Source organism: Emydura macquarii, unplaced genomic scaffold, assembly GCF_026122565.2.
Source record: "Emydura macquarii macquarii isolate MOO-44397 ecotype Brisbane River unplaced genomic scaffold, CSIRO-AGI_Emac_v2 contig_1146, whole genome shotgun sequence".
Taxonomy (NCBI): domain Eukaryota; kingdom Metazoa; phylum Chordata; order Testudines; family Chelidae; genus Emydura; species Emydura macquarii.
The window spans coordinates 8,262,207-8,279,377 of NW_027131283.1; the positions used below are offsets into that span (position 1 = coordinate 8,262,207).

The 17,171-nt window shown below is 41.2% G+C and overlaps 1 protein-coding gene across 1 annotated transcript in view; it reads left to right on the plus strand.

Moving 5' to 3' along the window:
- Positions 1 to 4,942: 4,942 nt before the first annotated feature.
- AMD1 (adenosylmethionine decarboxylase 1) overlaps positions 4,943 to 17,171 on the plus strand; it is a 34,835-nt gene continuing 22,606 nt past the window's right edge. Inside the window, exon 1 of the mRNA XM_067546599.1 lies at positions 4,943 to 5,406. Coding sequence (XP_067402700.1) covers positions 5,276 to 5,406 — 131 coding nt within the window. The 5' untranslated portion in view covers positions 4,943 to 5,275. The remainder of the gene's footprint in view (positions 5,407 to 17,171) is intronic.

Sequence of the window (17,171 nt, forward strand, 5' to 3'; positions counted from 1 at the left end):
ATCACTTGGATCAAAAATGAAATTTTTGGCCTTAGGGTGTAATCTACCTTTGAAAAACTTTACTGAGTGATTATTTAATATTTTATGTATTTTTCTTTTTATCTGTTGAATAATTCATTTTAAGTAAATTGTGGAAAGTTCACAATTTTTTTAAATTAAGGCATAATTTTCAATATGCTGTCCAATTATTACATAAGAACTATTGCTCTTTGCTATTCAGCAAATACAGAATTTTGCAAGGTGTAGCTAAATATTCAAGTTATTGTGAGACTATTTTTGGGACCACTAAGCAGGTACCTTATGAACCTAGCAAAGCAGACAACCACTGCTTGCTGTAGCAGACAAAACCACTGCTAATTCCAGAGTTCAGATCCAAGGAACAGGTTTATTTCAGCATAGGTACAAAGTGTCACACCCCAGTGATCAACTGAGGTATGTGAGGCCAATGATTTGACTGTAGGTACAGACAGGGTCTGTATACATAAACAAAGACTTAAGTCTCCATACACTCTTTTATACCCAGGATGACTCCATACTTTTATCAACACCCCTCTCTTCTTATTTGTTACATAATAATAATATTTTATGACCAAATACAAGATTACACATTACACCCTAAATTATATAACTTGTTTATCTATTTATTAACAATAACAAAACTATCAATCTTAAAATTTGACAGGGGTTTGTGGGATTTTGGGGACTTCCTTTGTTTACCCTGATTATTTTTGTCTGGGTCATCGTAATCTCTCATTGTTACTTCATCCTTTTAGGAGCTTGTCCCCAAATTGGGGACATTTCAAGAACTGAATAACAGGATACATACTAAGCCAAAAACATTGTTTTGCACTTCTTCCGAAAAAAAGGTTATTCGAAGGTCTCATGCACCAAACTTTATTAGCCCTATATTTATATTGATTATGCACTTGCATATATATTTGTTACTAGCTAATATGTGATATATATATATACACACACACACAATGCATTAAATACACCTATGCCTTTACCATTTTGCATGAAGTAAGTTCAACTAATCATTGCACTTTGAAAAATATTAGTAAACTCTGGGCTTGATATCAGAGTTTTACTGTACTCCTGAAAAGGGATCAGATGGAAGGACAGCACTTTGTATTTATTATTATTATCTAATTTAATACAAATACATCAGAATAGCAACTGGTTGTGTACAAGAAATCCACTCTACATCCCCTATAATAACAAACATATAAAACCCATGCCTTGACTATTTTGAAATGTAGATACTAACAATAGATAGTTGGCAAGTAAATATGATAACTATCATTGCTAGTTACAACAGACATAAAAACTAACAGGAATTTCCACAAGGTAAATGAACAACTTATGTTTGCAGAGAGAAATTTTGACCACTAACATTTGACCCACTGAAGCAGAAAGTTGGCTGTAGTTGCTGTCTTGTATGGGAAAGCCAAGGCTGTTAAATCAAGATGAATGTGGGAGGGCAGAGCTGGGCTGGGAGTAGTACAGGTGAATAAAAACAATGAACACTTTTGCCTAGAAACTGGGCAAATATCTTGAAAGTCATTCATTCCCTATATGTACAGACTAGATCAACGGCAACTAGTTTTTTCTATCTATATCCTTTGAAAGTGTCCTTGGAAATATGTGATACAGAGAATAAGCAAAGCAAATAAGCATACAGTCAACAGTATGACTGAGCTGTGTTTACCAGAGAGACCCCTCCATGCAACGCACTATTGTTTTTATTCCCTCACACACACAGATACACAATTTATCTCAACAGCTGAAAAATAGCCATTCAGCCAGCTATACAAGAAACGAGAAACCTCTGTACATGAGGAGGATTCTCCAGGGGCTAGTTCTGAATGCTTAACAGCTTCTTTTTTCTACCAGAATGATGTAAAGGGGCTGAATTTGTCCATTTTCTTTTCCTCACACTAAAGCATGGACATTCTTTCATCACTCCCTCTCTGGAACTGATTCTTTGCACAGACCAAGCTATGCTCAGCACAGGGAGAGAAATGGGCAAGGACAAAGGTGGCTTTATGCTATCTTTGTGCTCCCTGTATTCTGAGGCTGGTGGCCCCCAGCAAAATGCAGAGCAACCTTAGAGCTGCTCTAACTTGCATCCAGCTGCCTATTATCCCAAGGTGCTGTTCTGGCAGGCAGAGATAGCTGGAGTGTGAAGCGAGTCTGACCATGGATCCTTTCCCTTGGTTATGCTCCCTACATCGATGATTGATTGGAATCTTTCATTTGTGAGAGATGGTAGAAATTGCAGCCTATGATGTAGACGATTTGCAATGTTTCATATGATTAAATAGTCCAATCTGAGATTTGCACAATCTTTGGCAGTTATTGCAAATATATGTGTCTTGGTTGAGTGCTGCTTGCTTCCCACAAGCTTTTTTCTCTTCAAGCTGTAGGCACCAGCTCCTGTCATGGACTTTTATGCCCTGATGGAGATGTTGGCGTCACTTGTTATAGTCATTTGCCAAGGTTTCCCATAGGTTAGGATCAATTCCAAATTCCTTCATATTTCACTTGCATGTGTCTTTACAGCAAATCTTGGGACATCCTCTTGTTCTTGTTCCCTCTGATAGCTCTGCATATAGTATGTCCTTAGGTATGTGTCCATCTTCCAACTTGCTCATATGGCCCAACCAGCGCAGTCGTCGTTGCTTGAGCAGGGCTGTCACACTAGGTACATTTGCCCTTTGAAGAACCTCTACACTGGTAACTTTATCTTGCAGTTGATGTTGAGTTTATGGCATAAGCAGTGTAAGTGGAAACTGTTTAACCTTTTCTCCTGATGTGCATAAGTTGTCCATGTTTCCCCACTGTACATGAAAGTGTTGAGGATGCAAGCTTGATACACTAGCCTTTTGGTCTTGAGGGTAAGCTTTGAGTTCCATGCTCTTTTAGTTAGTCTACTAAAGGTGGCAGCAGCCTTTTCAATGCATACATTTAGTTCTTCATCCAGTCACTGTAGAACCTAAGTAGCTGAACTTTGGACTACTTCTAGTTGGTTTTCATTTAAGGTAATTAAAGGATCTTGTGGAGCCCCCTGTCCTAATACAACCGTTTTCTTATTGCTGATGGTGAGAGCAAATGCCTGAGGAGCACTTGAAAGGCGGTCCATGAGTTCTTGTAGTAGATCTTCATCGTGGGCTATAAGGGCAGCATCATCAGTGAATAAAAGTTCCCTGATTAGCACCTTTTTTACTTTAGTCTTTGCCTTAAGTCATGAGAGATTGAAGAGTTTCCCATCTGACTGTGTGTGGAGATGCACTCCATCTTTCCTGACCTTAAAAACGCAGTTCAGGAGTACCATGAAAAAGATTTCAAAGAGTGTAGAGCAAGAACCATCCTTGCTTCACTCTGCTTTTCATCACAAAATTGTCTGATGTACACTTGTCAAACTGGACATTTGCTCTCATGTTGTCGTGAAATGAACAACAAGATTGATGGACATATCTTTTTAGTATTGTAAATAGATCTGCTGTGTCAAATTCTTTCGTTAGGTCTACAAAGGCAATGTACAATGGTAAGTTTTGCTCTCTGCACTTTTCTTGAAGTTGACACACAGAAAATATCATCTATAGAGTTGATCTTCCAGACCTGAATCTGCACTGTGAATTAGAGTACACATGATTTGCCAGCTGTTGTAGGTGCACTAAGATGACTTTTGTGAAAACTTTCCCTGCTTCACTTAGTAGTGAGATACGCCTGTAGTTGTTACAGTAGCCCTTTTTTATAGAGTGATTATGTTTGCATCACGCATCTCTTGTGGCACCTCACCCTCTTTCCAGCACTTAAGTAGCAACTGCTAGCGATATTCCTACATCAAGAAGCTGGAAAATGGTGGTCAGCACAGAGTTACAGTAGCTCTGTACCACCTAGGAATTTTCTAACAGGAGGAATTCCCAGCTGCTCAGATACAGTGGCTTTACACCCCCTTTGCACCTACAAAGCAGCATAAAAGCACCATATCACAAGCAAATATTGTGCCCTCTGTTTCACTATCATCTAATGATCACTATGCTGTGCTTTGCTCACTCATTCTTTCACACCTTGTCTACATGCAAAACTTGTACTGATTTAACTAAATTAGTTTAGAAACTGCTTTAATTAACTTGGTGCAATCCCCATGTAGGTACTTAAATAGGTTTAAGAGTGCCTTATATCAATTTAGCTTATGTTGATACCTTACCATTTAAAAAAAAAGTTAGTTAAATCTGTACTACTTTTTTGCATAGACAAGGCCTCACACACATATGCATGTGTTTTTTCTTACACCGTCATTGTTATTTCTCTCACACACACTATTTCTTATACCCCTGCCATGTCGGCACACAAAAGTTATACCAGTTTAACTAAAATCACTTTTTAAATTGTTTTAGTTAAATTGGTGCACACCCCTTTGTGGATGCACTTAAATCTGTTTACAACTGGCTAATGTTGATTTAGTTTAATACACTGGGGTTTGCACCACGTTAAAAAAAATAGCAAAACCACACATTTGCCCTTTCTCCAGTAATCACCCCTTTTCTTTCACATACATAGCCTGTGCCTCACTCCTCCCTTCTCATTCTCGGGATCACTGACATCCCCCCACACCTCACTCTTAAACACCTTCTCTCCCTCAGCTCTCTCCTCACACGCCCCTCACACACGCCCGCTTTCCCCATGTCGCTCTCGCTCGCTCGCAGTCCCATGCCTGTCCTCCCCTGCTCACACACACGGCTCAGTCTCTCTCTGGGCGGTCTGCCCGTGGCGGGCGGGGGCGGGATGACAGGCAGCTGCGGTGTCCAATGGGGACACGGGGAATGCGGGGCCGGGTGGCGCGTGTCCAATGGGCGCGTTCGAGCGCCCAGTTCCCTGTACCTGTGCGGGTATAAAGGCGGCTGCGTGCGCGGCGCCCTCTCGCTTACACAGTATGGCCGGCGACATTAGCTAGCGGTCGCCCTACGCTCTTCTCTGCAACAGGGGAACACACGGAATACAAGGAACCGAACCGAACCGCATCGCCTGCCCCGCGCCGGTCCGCCCGCCCGGACTGCAAGCCCCGCGCTCACGCCGCCGCAGCCGCCGCGCAGCCGGGCGGTTTCGCTGCTGTTACTTTCGGCGAAGGGTCACGTAACGTTATCCCCTGGAAGGTGACTCGCGGCCGGGGACCCGGCGGCGGCGCGGCCCGTGCAGCAGCGGCCGCCGGGGCGGCCGCCGGGCCGGGCTTAATTTCTGTGGTTGTTGGTTGCCGAGTTGTCGCGCCATGGAGGAGAACGGTGCACACTTCTTCGAAGGGACCGAGAAGCTGCTGGAGGTGTGGTTCGCCCGGCAGCCGCCCGCGCCGCAGGAGCCGCACCAGAGCAAGGGGTCCGGCGATCTCCGCACCATCCCCAGGTCGGCGCGCGGGGAGGCGGGCGCGGGGCGGGGGGGGGGGGAGGCGGGCTGGGCCGGGCCGCTGCCGGCGGTGGGGTCGGTGGGCGCCGCGGGTCGCTCCGGGGTGCGGTTGGGCTGGGGGCACGGCCCGGAGGAGGGCGGGGCGCTTCCCCGGCCGAGGCGCTGGGGAGGGCGGGGAGCGGTAACCGTTTCCCGGCCTGAGGCGCGGCTCGGCCTGTGCGTGCCCAGGGTGCCGGACTGGCTCCGACTCACACCCGGCCTGACCTTGCCTGATCTGGGCCCACGGGGGTTGGGGGGCGGGGGGGGAGCCTGTGACCTTCCCCCGCCCTCCAGGGGCCCCAGCGCCTGGCTCCCCGCCCGCTGCCCCCGGGAGAGCGCGTCCGGCGGCGAAGGTGCTAGTCAGTGACCGGGCGCTCTGCGCTGCGCAGGAGCCATGACACCCGCCTGCGCCGCGTGGAGCCGGTAGGGCCCCGCAGGCAACATGTGGTGCCGGGGCGCCGCCGGGCAGGGGTGAGCGGCGGCAAGTGTCGCAGTGCTGCCCGCGGCCAGGCACACGCGGAGGGGGCCTTGCGCACCCTGCGGCTTTCGGCTGGCGCCTGGCCCTTCCCCTGGTAACGAAGCTCGGGGAGGAGCCGCCTTTATGGCGGGGTGCCTGGCTGCCAAGCGCCCGGAGTGAGGGGAAGGAGGAGAGCTTGAGTGACCCATGGAGCGGCATGGGCTGTCACCTGTGTCAGCGCCCTCCTAGGAGTGGGTGAAGGGGGTATCCGCTACCTTCCCCCGCCCCCATTGAGCCTGCAGCGGGGAAGGAGTCTTGCACTGCTGCAGAGGCAGGGTTGGGGGCTCCCTCAGGGGAGGGTTATTGTAGCCGCTCCAACTGGCTGTAATGCGTAGAACGGGTTTAGATCGCAACCTCCCTCCCCCAGGAGCTGTTAATCCACGGGGATCCCCCATCGGTGGCTGTGGCGCAGTGGGGCAGGCGGTAGGGAGTAGTAGCCCCCTCCCAGTGCTGAAGTGTGGCCGGAACCACGGTTACACGTGAGTTTCCTGGCTCAGCCTGCCCCCCCCCCAACCCCATATGGAGCTGCCTCTTCTTTCCCATTGACAAATTCAAGCCAATGAGGTTTGGGCCTGGGGCTGTCACCCAATGGGCATTTCAGGAATGTGCTGGCGCTTCTTCCACCACCACTCCTGGAGGGGGGAGGAGAGGGCTGAGTCTATCCTGTACACGTGCTTCAAACTACTCTGCTTTATGTAGGGACAGCGTCTCCTCTGGGCTGTGGCTGTTCTGCTTTGTCAGTGCAGTATCTAAAATCGACCTGCTGGGGCACAGGTCTTTGATTAAAACAGTATTGGGTGTGAGAGACATGAGGGTTCTGCTACTCTAGGTTGTGACGTATGCACTGTATCTTGCATGGGGAGGGGGAAAAGGGGAACAACATACAACGCGGAGTAGTCAGGGTGATGACTGGCACACTTTAGTTCCATGACTTTTTGTGTGTAAGCAAGCGATCTCTAATTTCCCTTCCACCTAGCAATTATTAGTTGGCAAATTTCTTGCAGATATTGCAGTAGAGGTCTTAATCATTTGAATCACAGGAGGGCATTAGCTTTTCAGATCAGCTCAGGAAAAGCCTCTCATATACAGAGGGCAGCAGAAATGGTTATAGGAAGAATCGGATGAACTTTATCAAGGCTGGCACCACAGGTGGAGATAAAGCTTCTGATCTGGAAAACATGCTGTCAGACTATTGGGAGTAGCTCATGAGTGAGAGTGGCAACCTCAGGGCAGACTGTCTAGAAGCAGGGCACAAACTCCAGATTGGTTGAGTTCTGTACTTAGATTTCACCAACAAAGTAACAAGTGCAAACTCCTCAAGTACTATAGCAACTGAACCATGGAGTCAGAGACCATCTCCTTGGGTATTCTGACCTATCTTGCCACCCAGACAAACTTGCCCTTGTGATACATGGTCCCTTACACTAAAAATCACAACAATATTCAGGTTACTCCCAGTCCCTAAGTATAGTCACCCCAGATCTCACCTTAGATCTTACACCGAAGATAACACTTGTAGACAGTTCTATAATAAACTAACTGAAGATTTATTAACTAAGAAAAAAGAGTTATTTACAGGGTTAAAGCAGGTAAAAATCACATTTAGTCTTAAGTTTTCTCTGGCGAGATACATAATTTTCTGAAGTGCAGTTCCAGTTACCCCTTGGCAGGGGCTCTGTATCCAGTCCCTCATATTCCATTTGGGCATGCCAGGGTACTGATGTTTTCAGTGGGAGTTGGGCACCTAAGTGCCCTTTGTGCCTTGGAAAATCTCCCCCTTAAATTAGAACAGTAAAACTAGTTAAACCAATGCAAGTTATATGTATAGAAGGTCTTATTTGTCAAATCTATAGCTCTAGAAGTATTTAGGCACAGGCCTAACACTTGCACTTCAAGAAACTAGGCACACTTATTCCTATGGTTTATTTTCTTTGGTTGAATCAAATGGAGAGGAAGTTATGCTGACTTCTTTCCTTGTCTGTTCAATAGCCAGTTTGCAGTCTATTAAAGTATGTTCTGTAGTCTTCATTTTTCTGCATAACTCTAGATTTCTTCTCCCTTAATCTATAGTAAGGATCCAAAATAACTTTTAAACAGGTTTATTTCATATCTTTTTGCCGTTAATGTTCATGCCTATAACTTTGTGAAGTCATTTCTAAATATGGTTCATTGGCTCTGAATAATTCCTCTGAAAACCAATTAGAGCTCACTTTTACTTATGAAATCATTGCTACTAACAGTATTTTGAGCAGCCTATCAGTCCTCTCACTTTTTAAAATGTAATCAGATTTGAGAACTTCTATGCTTTCTGTCATGGGTTTTAACTTCCATGGGATTCTAAAGAAAATAAGTTAGAATTTTATGTTGGACAATACTGCATATTGTTTTCACTAATTGAAAATTCCTTCTACTTTGTGTTGCTACATCCCAATATGTAGCAATTCCCCTTTGATAAACTTAGGTAATGTAAAAATCAAATACAAATTTCCTTATGGAAGAAATCTATATACCTTATTATACTTAATATTTAGATCACTGAGCATTTAACTGTAATATTAAAATTACTGCTGTTTCTTACAGTAAATCTTCACATGTGAACTAAATTGATAAAGGCAATTTGAGAATAAAAACGTCTGAAATGCTTACATCAAACTCTGTGCAAACATCCATATTACACAAGTTATTGTCTCTTCCATAGAACTGTAAAATAGTTAAATGTAAATATTTCTAGTTAATTGGAAGCAAGTAACTGAAAACACCGTTCTTTATAATATGCTTACAACTAACTCTAAACGACCTTTTCACACTGCAAGATAGAGGCAACAATTATAAAAGTTAAGATAAAGGCAGTTATTAGGCAAATGAGAACTGGAACATTCAACACAGGGTTCTCTGCAAAAAGATGCTTTTCCATTGATGATACTACAATTCTGTGGTAGCCTTAACCACTTGGTTTGAAACTAAAATTGGAACCATCAGAAAGGTTACTGGCAGGTGTACAAAACGTGTGTGTGTGTGTGTGTGTGTGTGTGTGTGTGTGTGTGTGTGTGTGTGTAAAATATAGTGAATATAATTTGCTTCCTACTGGTAAATATTAAGTCCATTTTCTTATGGAGAGTGCTTGGGAAAAGCTTACTGGTTTTTTTCCTCTCATGTCATAATGCTATTGGCAGTCTGACTAGATGGAAATGTCAATGTGTTGGTGCACATTGTAAGCATTGTAAGTAAGTGCATACTTGCCTTCTGATAGACCCACTTCTCTTCACATGCAAAATAGCATCACATCTCTTTGGCAAGTACAATAACTGCTTACATGGAAAGAAGTATTAGGAAAGCTTGTGTTTTCAGCTATATCTTAGAGCAGTTAGCTCTTAGCAACTGAAATACAGAAGCACCATATGACTGGTCAGCTCTGACCACCAAGACCTTTGTAATGCATTGTACTCAGTTTGCCGAGAGCTGTATAATTTCCATAGAAATAAAAATTAAAAAGAGAACCATACCAAAATAAATCACAACTACATAGTCTTAGTGACATTCGTGTTTGACAATTAAACTGTATTTTATCTAGAGTTGCATTGCACACCCTAATGATATGAACATACTTAAGAGCAAGCAGACAATTAATTAATGTTTTGGGTGGACTTATTTCAGCTGGAGAAATTGAGTGAATCTTGGCTGCTAGATTTAAATTGTTGGCCTAGAATGCCCTTGTACATTCTACAGATGTAGCCTGAATTTAAATTCTGGTAATGTGTAAGGAACATAAAATATGGACTAAGATCGCTTTTGAACTATGAGGCAAACATAACTGGTATCAATTTACAAAGCTTCAGTAATAGGAGAAATTAAGTTCTGAATCAGTATATGAAACAGTTTGAAGCTGAAATCTATAATGACTAAAAACAGCACTGTTTAACACCAAGCATGGTGGATTTAAAAATATATACATCTTTTTAGGAAAATAGGTTTATTTTTAAAATATTTAAAATAGTTATTTAAATAACTTATTTCAAATTTAATTTGAAAATGACAACCTATGTTAAGGTCTAAACTTACTATAATCTTTTTGTATTTAATATAAATGATTAAGCAGTACATGTTTGCAGATGAAGCTTTCAAGTTAAACCACTGAACTGCTGGTGGATGGAAGTTGCTGGCTAAGAGCCTGGAACCAGAGTGTAAGTGCTGATCCAACTTTTGACAACAGAGTAGCTGCCTCTTCTGCAGGTGTGCAGGGAATATTTTCTTTTCAGTTTATTCAGTTCATTTCAATTACTAGTTCATTCAGAATTAAGAAACCAATTGAGAGTTGAAAAGCAGGAAGCCTTGTTTTTATCTTTCAATCTAGGAATAAAAACTGGGTATGAAGGGATGAGATCTGCTAGTTGAAAAATCTTGAGGACATGGAGACCAGAAATTATAATTTCAGATAATACTTCATTTAATATGTCAGTTTTAAAGGAAAAACATGTTTTGATAAACTTAAATGTATCCAGCACATTTAAGGTAGTTTTCTTTAATTATAAAAAGCAAATGCTGTTTTTGTGCATTTTTAATCAAATTTGAATTTCCATCCAAATAGAATTTGACGCACATCATAAGTAAAAAAAGTAAGTCATTCACCCATTTTCCAGCAGAATAAAAAGGTAAAAATGAATCCAAATAAATGTAAATTAAGCTATATATAATTGTCTACATACATGTGTAGATATAGTTCATCCTCTTGGCTAGCAAGAAGTACCAAGTTTAGTGTAAAGGATATATTTAGTTGAAAATCAACATGTTTTAATGGTTTCCAACCAGTGAGACTCAATCTTTCTTTAGAAAAATAACTGAAGTACAAATACAAAACACAAAATTTATTTAACTAAGTTTCCTACTTACTGGTTGAAATCATTATTAAAATTGGTGATTTAAATCAGTCCACCTGTTTCATACACAGCTTGATAACAGGAAGACAACTACAGGGTCCATCAGATCCTGCTTTGCCCTATGTATGCTGTTTGTCCTGGGCAATAAAGATCTGAATGTGATAACACTCATGAAAGCTGTCCCTTTGACTTCAGTGGAACTACTTGTGCATGAATAGACCACTCACATGAGTGGGAATTCCAGAATGGGCCCTAACATTTAATAGTTTGTGATTTAGAATAAAAATTTAAATCACACCACTGGTAAACTTTAACATTTAGTAACCCATAGTGGCAGCAATGACGCTAATTACATTGTGTACAGGTTCATACTACTTAATACAGGTAGAATCTTAAGTACTGTACTGTTTGTGTTTACCTGTAATGACTAGTCTGTAACATCGTCATTCCTGTACAAATACTTATAGTAGCTTTTATAATAGCAAAATGCATTGATAGACCACAACAGAGCAGAGTCTTGAAATAGCATTTATTCAAATTGTTTAGCAACTTAATATCAAAATATCATGCTTCCATGGAAACTTTTTTCTTTCAAAAAATCTGAAGATGAATTTAAAAATAGGAAGAACCCGGACCTTCATTTTGTTTCAGAAGTTACTCAGACATTTGTTTTACTCAAAGAAAAATAAGTCACTTTTTTACACAGCCAGGTTGGTACATCAACCAAAAAGACCATGTTCAGGAAAACGCTAAAGTACTTAAAAGATTAAGCTGAATTTCAAACATTGGGTAAAATATAGAATAAACAATTCAAAGGGACATGCAATTTGAAATCTAGTCAGATTAAAATAAAACTTAAAAGTTGCTTCATGTTCTAGGCTTCCTAAACCCCCTGCCAATTTCTGAAAGTTTGCTCTTTTCCAAATTAAAAATCTCCTGGTTGTTGCTGCATACAAAATCACATGCATTACTTTTAACCATAGTAGGGAAAAAATTAGACATTTCTAAGCTTGATGTCCCTCTAGCTTTTCCAAATTGAAAAATATAAGTGTAAATGAGTGCATTCTTCTGGAAAATATTTTCATAACTACCTATTGAGTAGCTAGTTGGTCTACATTACAGCATTTCACCTTGGATTTTAAATGTCTGGATATGAATGTTGCTATTGTCTGACTGCTGACACTGTTCTTTAGCCAGCCTCCATGTTCCTGCTTTCTGGTTGCTGAGCATAATCATCTGACCAGCAATTAATGCAAAGCCTGACTGCTCTGGTCATTGCTTTATGAATTCTCCCAGTAAACCCTGTTCACTCAACCTGCTAGTGAACAAGATAAGACATAGTTCTGAATGTGTATAAGATATTTTGGAAGGGGCAGGGACATCTTTATACAAGTAATCTGGTACTTGAGTATTATGTAATTTAAAAAAATCTTGTGGCAGAGTATGAAATAGAATGAAATCCATTTTAAGTTACTACCTTAGGATCAGCAGAACAAAAATCAGTTGTCTGGTTGAGTTGATCAGGCCAAGTCAAATGGAGCTGTATAAGAAACCTTGCTTTGAGCAGGGGGTTGGACTGCTTAAACTGTCTTCTGGAGGTGATGGTCATGATACAGTTTGCTGCATGTTGTAGTCCCTTACTGTAGATGTGCTACAATAATGTAAAAAGCAACCTACAGCAGTGTCTTACCTCCAAATGGATTAATCTGTATTGGTGCAAGTTACTTTTATACTGATGGTGTGCATGCTCAGGGGGGTGGTACATTGGTGTAGCTTTAGTTAGATTAGTGCAAAAGTTTCTGGCATAGACAAGTCCTTTGTGCAATCATTCTGAACCTTTTCCTTACCAGGACTCCCCCTTCTCCATTAGCAATATGGAAAGGGCTGGGTGGCCACAACTCAAACACCTGCTTGTAACTCCCAGGTTGAGAACCCATGCCATATTCTGCCTCTGCAGATAAACTTTCAAAATAAAGCTGTACTTCACTGATCAGCATTCTGTGAGGCTGAGCTATGTTGAGTAAGCAAAATCCTTGTTTCTTAGAGCTCAAACACACGATTCAGAGCTTTGCCTTGTGAAAGCAAATACCAGTGTGGAAGAGGTGCTGCTGCTGAATACCCATTTCCTTTCATAAAATAGAAAAGGCATGCATTTACCTGGTGAAAGTTATAAACTTTAAAGCCTTATCAAGTACCTTTGTCAGTTCTGCTGGCACTGCTTTGCTGCCAAAGCTTTCTGGTGAACTGAATGACCAGTCCAAATGGCTTGGGGTATAATAAACTGGATTCTAGTCTGTGTTGCTCCGGCACAATCAGTGCAAATACTAATCCAGCCCAAGTACAAGACTTTCATAGATTCCAGGGCCAGAAGGGACCATTGTGATCATCTAGTCTGATTGCCTGTATAACCCAAGCCATAGAACCTCCCACAAAATAATTTCTAGAGCATATCTTTTAGAAAAATATCCAGTCTTGACTGCAAAACTGCCATTGATGGAGAATCCACTGTGACCTGTGGTAAATTGTTCCAGTGGTTAATTAGTCACTGTTAAAAAATCTATGCTTTATTTCCAGTCTGAATTTGTCTACTTTCAACTTCCAGACATTGAATTGTATTCTTTTTCTCTATCTACTAGGTTAAATAGCCAATTATCAAATATTTGTTCTCCATGTAGATACTTAGACTGTAACCAAGTCACTCCTTAAGCTTCTCTTTTAAGATAGATTGAGATCCATGAGTCTGTCACTATATGACGTGTTTTCTAATCTTTAAATCATTTCCATGCCTCTTCTTTGAGCTGTGTCCAATTTCTCAACAGCCTTCTTGAATTATGGACACCAGAACTGGACAAGTATTCCAGCAGTGGCCGCACCAGTACCAAATACAGAGTTAAAATAACTTCTGTGTTCTGAGATTGCCCTGTTTATGCATCCAAGGATTCAATTAGCTCTTTTGGCAACAGTGTCTCACTGAGAGCTCATGTTCAGCTCATCGTCCCCCATGATCTCCTAAATGTTTTTCAGTCACTGCTTCCCAGGATGAAATTCCCCATCTTTTAAATATGGCCTACTTTCTTTGTTCCTAGATTTATATTTAGCTGTATTAAAACATATTTGCTTGAGGACATTTTACCAAGTGATCCAGCTCGCTTTGTATTAGTGACTTGTCCTCTTTTCTTATTTATCACTCCCCCAATATTTGTCGTCTGCAAACTTTATCAGTGGTTTTGTTCCAGGTCACTGATTAAAATTTTAAATAGCATAGGATCAAGAACCGATCCGAGCTGGACTCCTCTAGAAACACCCTCTAAATGCTGATTCTCCATTTACAATTACTTTTTGAGACCCGTCCGTTTTTAATCCATTTAATGTGTGCTGTGTTAATTTTCTTTCTAGTTTTTTAATGGAAATGTCATGTGGTTCCAAGTCAAATGCCTTACAAACATTTCAGTATATTACATCAACACTATTACCTTTATCAATCAAACTTGTAATCTCATAGAAAATTTAATTTGACAGGCTCTAATTTCCATAAACCCAAGTTGATTGGCATTATTTATATTGACCTCCTTTAATTCATTATTAATCAAGTCCAGTATCAGCCATTCTTTTTTCTAACCCAGGATCAGTCTCAAGCTGACAGGCCTATGATTACCTGGGTCATCCCATTTACCCTTTTTAAATATTGGCACGTTACCTTTTTTGCAGTCTTTTGGAACTTCCCCAGTGTTCCAAGACCTATTGAAAATCAACATTAATGGTCCAGCAAGTTCCTTAGCCACCTCTTTTAAAACTGTTGGATGCAAATTATCTGGACCTGCTGACTTAAACAGTTTTAACTTAGTAGTTGCTGTATAACATCCCTCAGAGATACTAGAATGAAAAGTGTTATCTGACTGTCATGTGTTTTTTCCACATACAAAACAAATATTGATCACTTTCCTTTTCTGCATTCTTGATAAATCTGCCGTTTCCATCTAGTAATGGACCAATATCATTGTTAGGATTCTTTTTGTTCCTAGTAATTTTATACTTCTTATTGTCCTTAAATCTGGTGGCCATAGATTTTTTCCTTGTCCCTTTGGTTCCCTTATCAATTTACTACAATTCCTATTTTCCTAACCTATATTCATTACTATCAACTTCCCCTTTCTTCCATTTTATATATTTTTTTCTTTTTATAGCTGCTTTCACTTCCCTTCTGAACCAGGTCGTGTTTAATCAATACAGCCTTCTTCCTTGATTGTGGCTTTTTGGACTTCTAGTAAAGCGTTCTTAAACAATTCCAAATTGTCATTCACATTTTCCTATTGAATTATTCAAGCTAATTTGGCTCAATTGTTTTCAGCTTTGAAACTGGACCTTTTAAAGCACCATATATTACTGGTTTGGACTTCATTCTGTTTGCACTTTATAAACGTGATTAAGTTATGATCACTTGTACCTAAACTTACAGTTAGCTTCAAGTTGTGTGATTAGTTCCTCTTTTCCCTCAAGAGGAGGTCTAGTGTAGAATTCCTCTGTATTGGATGTAACATTTTTTGAGTTATAAAATTGTCATCTATAATACTTAAAAATTCCATGGGTGTTTTAGTACTGGCGCATGAGAACTCCAGCATATGTCTGGTTGAAGTCCTCTATGATCAGACAGCTTTTTTTCTGCACATTATAAATAGTTGTGCAAGGAGCTAGTCATCCTGTTCCCTTGTATGATTTGGTGGTCTGTGGCAGATGCCAATTAATACACCATCTTGTGGTTATCTGTTAGGATATTTATCCATAAGCTTTCAAAAAATCATTTTCTTCCAAGTTATCAGTGACTCAAAAATATTTTTGACTGAGTGCCACTCCCATTCCTCTTTTTGCCCTCTTGATCCTTCCTAGACAGGTTATAACTATTTATTTCAATGTTCCAGTCAGAGATTATCCCCACCACGTTTTAGTAATAACTAGATTGAATTTATGTTCATAAATGAGCAGTTCAATTTCCTCTTGTTACCCATGTCGTTTGCATTGATGTATAAGCAATTGAAGAATTTATTCTCCATGTCCTTTGGTTCATCAACTAATTTTCAGCATCTTGATTTTTTTATGCTAAATGAGTGCTTGTATCTTCCCTCTTTTAACCCTCCCCTTTTGTTATTAGTTTAATGTCCTCCTGACTACTCCAGCCAGCCTGTTTGAGATTGGCTCCTTTTCTACTGACATATGGAGGTCATCTAAACTATGCAGTCTTCTCTTACCATAGAAGGTGAATGAAGTTCCACAATATCAGACCTCCACACCACTTACTTAGCTAGTGCTTCACTTCCAGAATCTTCTGCCTTGTCTTCTTTTGCTCCCAGGACAGGAAGAATCTGAATCACTTGGACATTCTTTTCCTTCCACACCCTTCCTAGTACCCTGAAAAATTGTATGATCTGAGAATCCTATCCATTGTTAGAGTGATGTCACATGTTTTGCCTCTAGAAATGCAGCACACCATCCTGTTCTCCACCTGTGTCTTGCAGAATGTTTTTTCAGATTATTGAATCCCCAACAAGGATAGTCTGTCTTCCTTAGACAATTAGAGAACTTTTCATGGGCAAGCTTGATTTTTTTTTCTTCAGGTTGACTGAGTTGCCATCTACAGGTGGCCTCCATACATTTCTCTTTTCCCTTAGACCAGCTAGATTTTGAAAGATGTCTTCCACAGTTTACACGTTGACCTGGTATCAGTTGGAAACCACTAGCTGTGTAGAATTCCTCCTGGTCCTCTTCTCTCCGGTGGCCACAGCCTGCACATTCTCCTCTGTGTAGAATGTTGCTGTGACCTCTTGCCTCTCATGCTTATGCTTGACTAAACCTCCTCTCTGACTTCCTCTTTCCCAGATTCCTGGATATCCAGCTTCTTTTGTTCTTGAATCTGGGGTACTGATGTTTCCTGTACCTGGCTGTCCAGGAACTCCTCAGCTTCTCTACTTGCCCCTTAATCCACAAATCTTTTTCTCAGCACATCCACCACCTTGGATTTTATGCATAGGAAGTCCCTTCTGACTTCAGACAGGAAAGAAAACATGACACAGCTGTTGCAAGTCACCACCACAGTTCTGTTGCCGGCCATCTGACATGTCAGTGTGGGAGCTGGAAGGAAAAATCTCACTTCTCTACACTCTTGCCATAACTATTAGCTGCCTCTGTTCACGGCTCTGTAGTTTGCCTGAGAAGTGACTTCATATACCAAGTCATCCTGCTAAGCCCCTCACTACCAGGGAGCAATTAACAACTCAGACTTCAGACAGTGGGGTTGATCAAAGATCCACATTCGTCTCAGCGCTTACCAGAGTACCAACAAA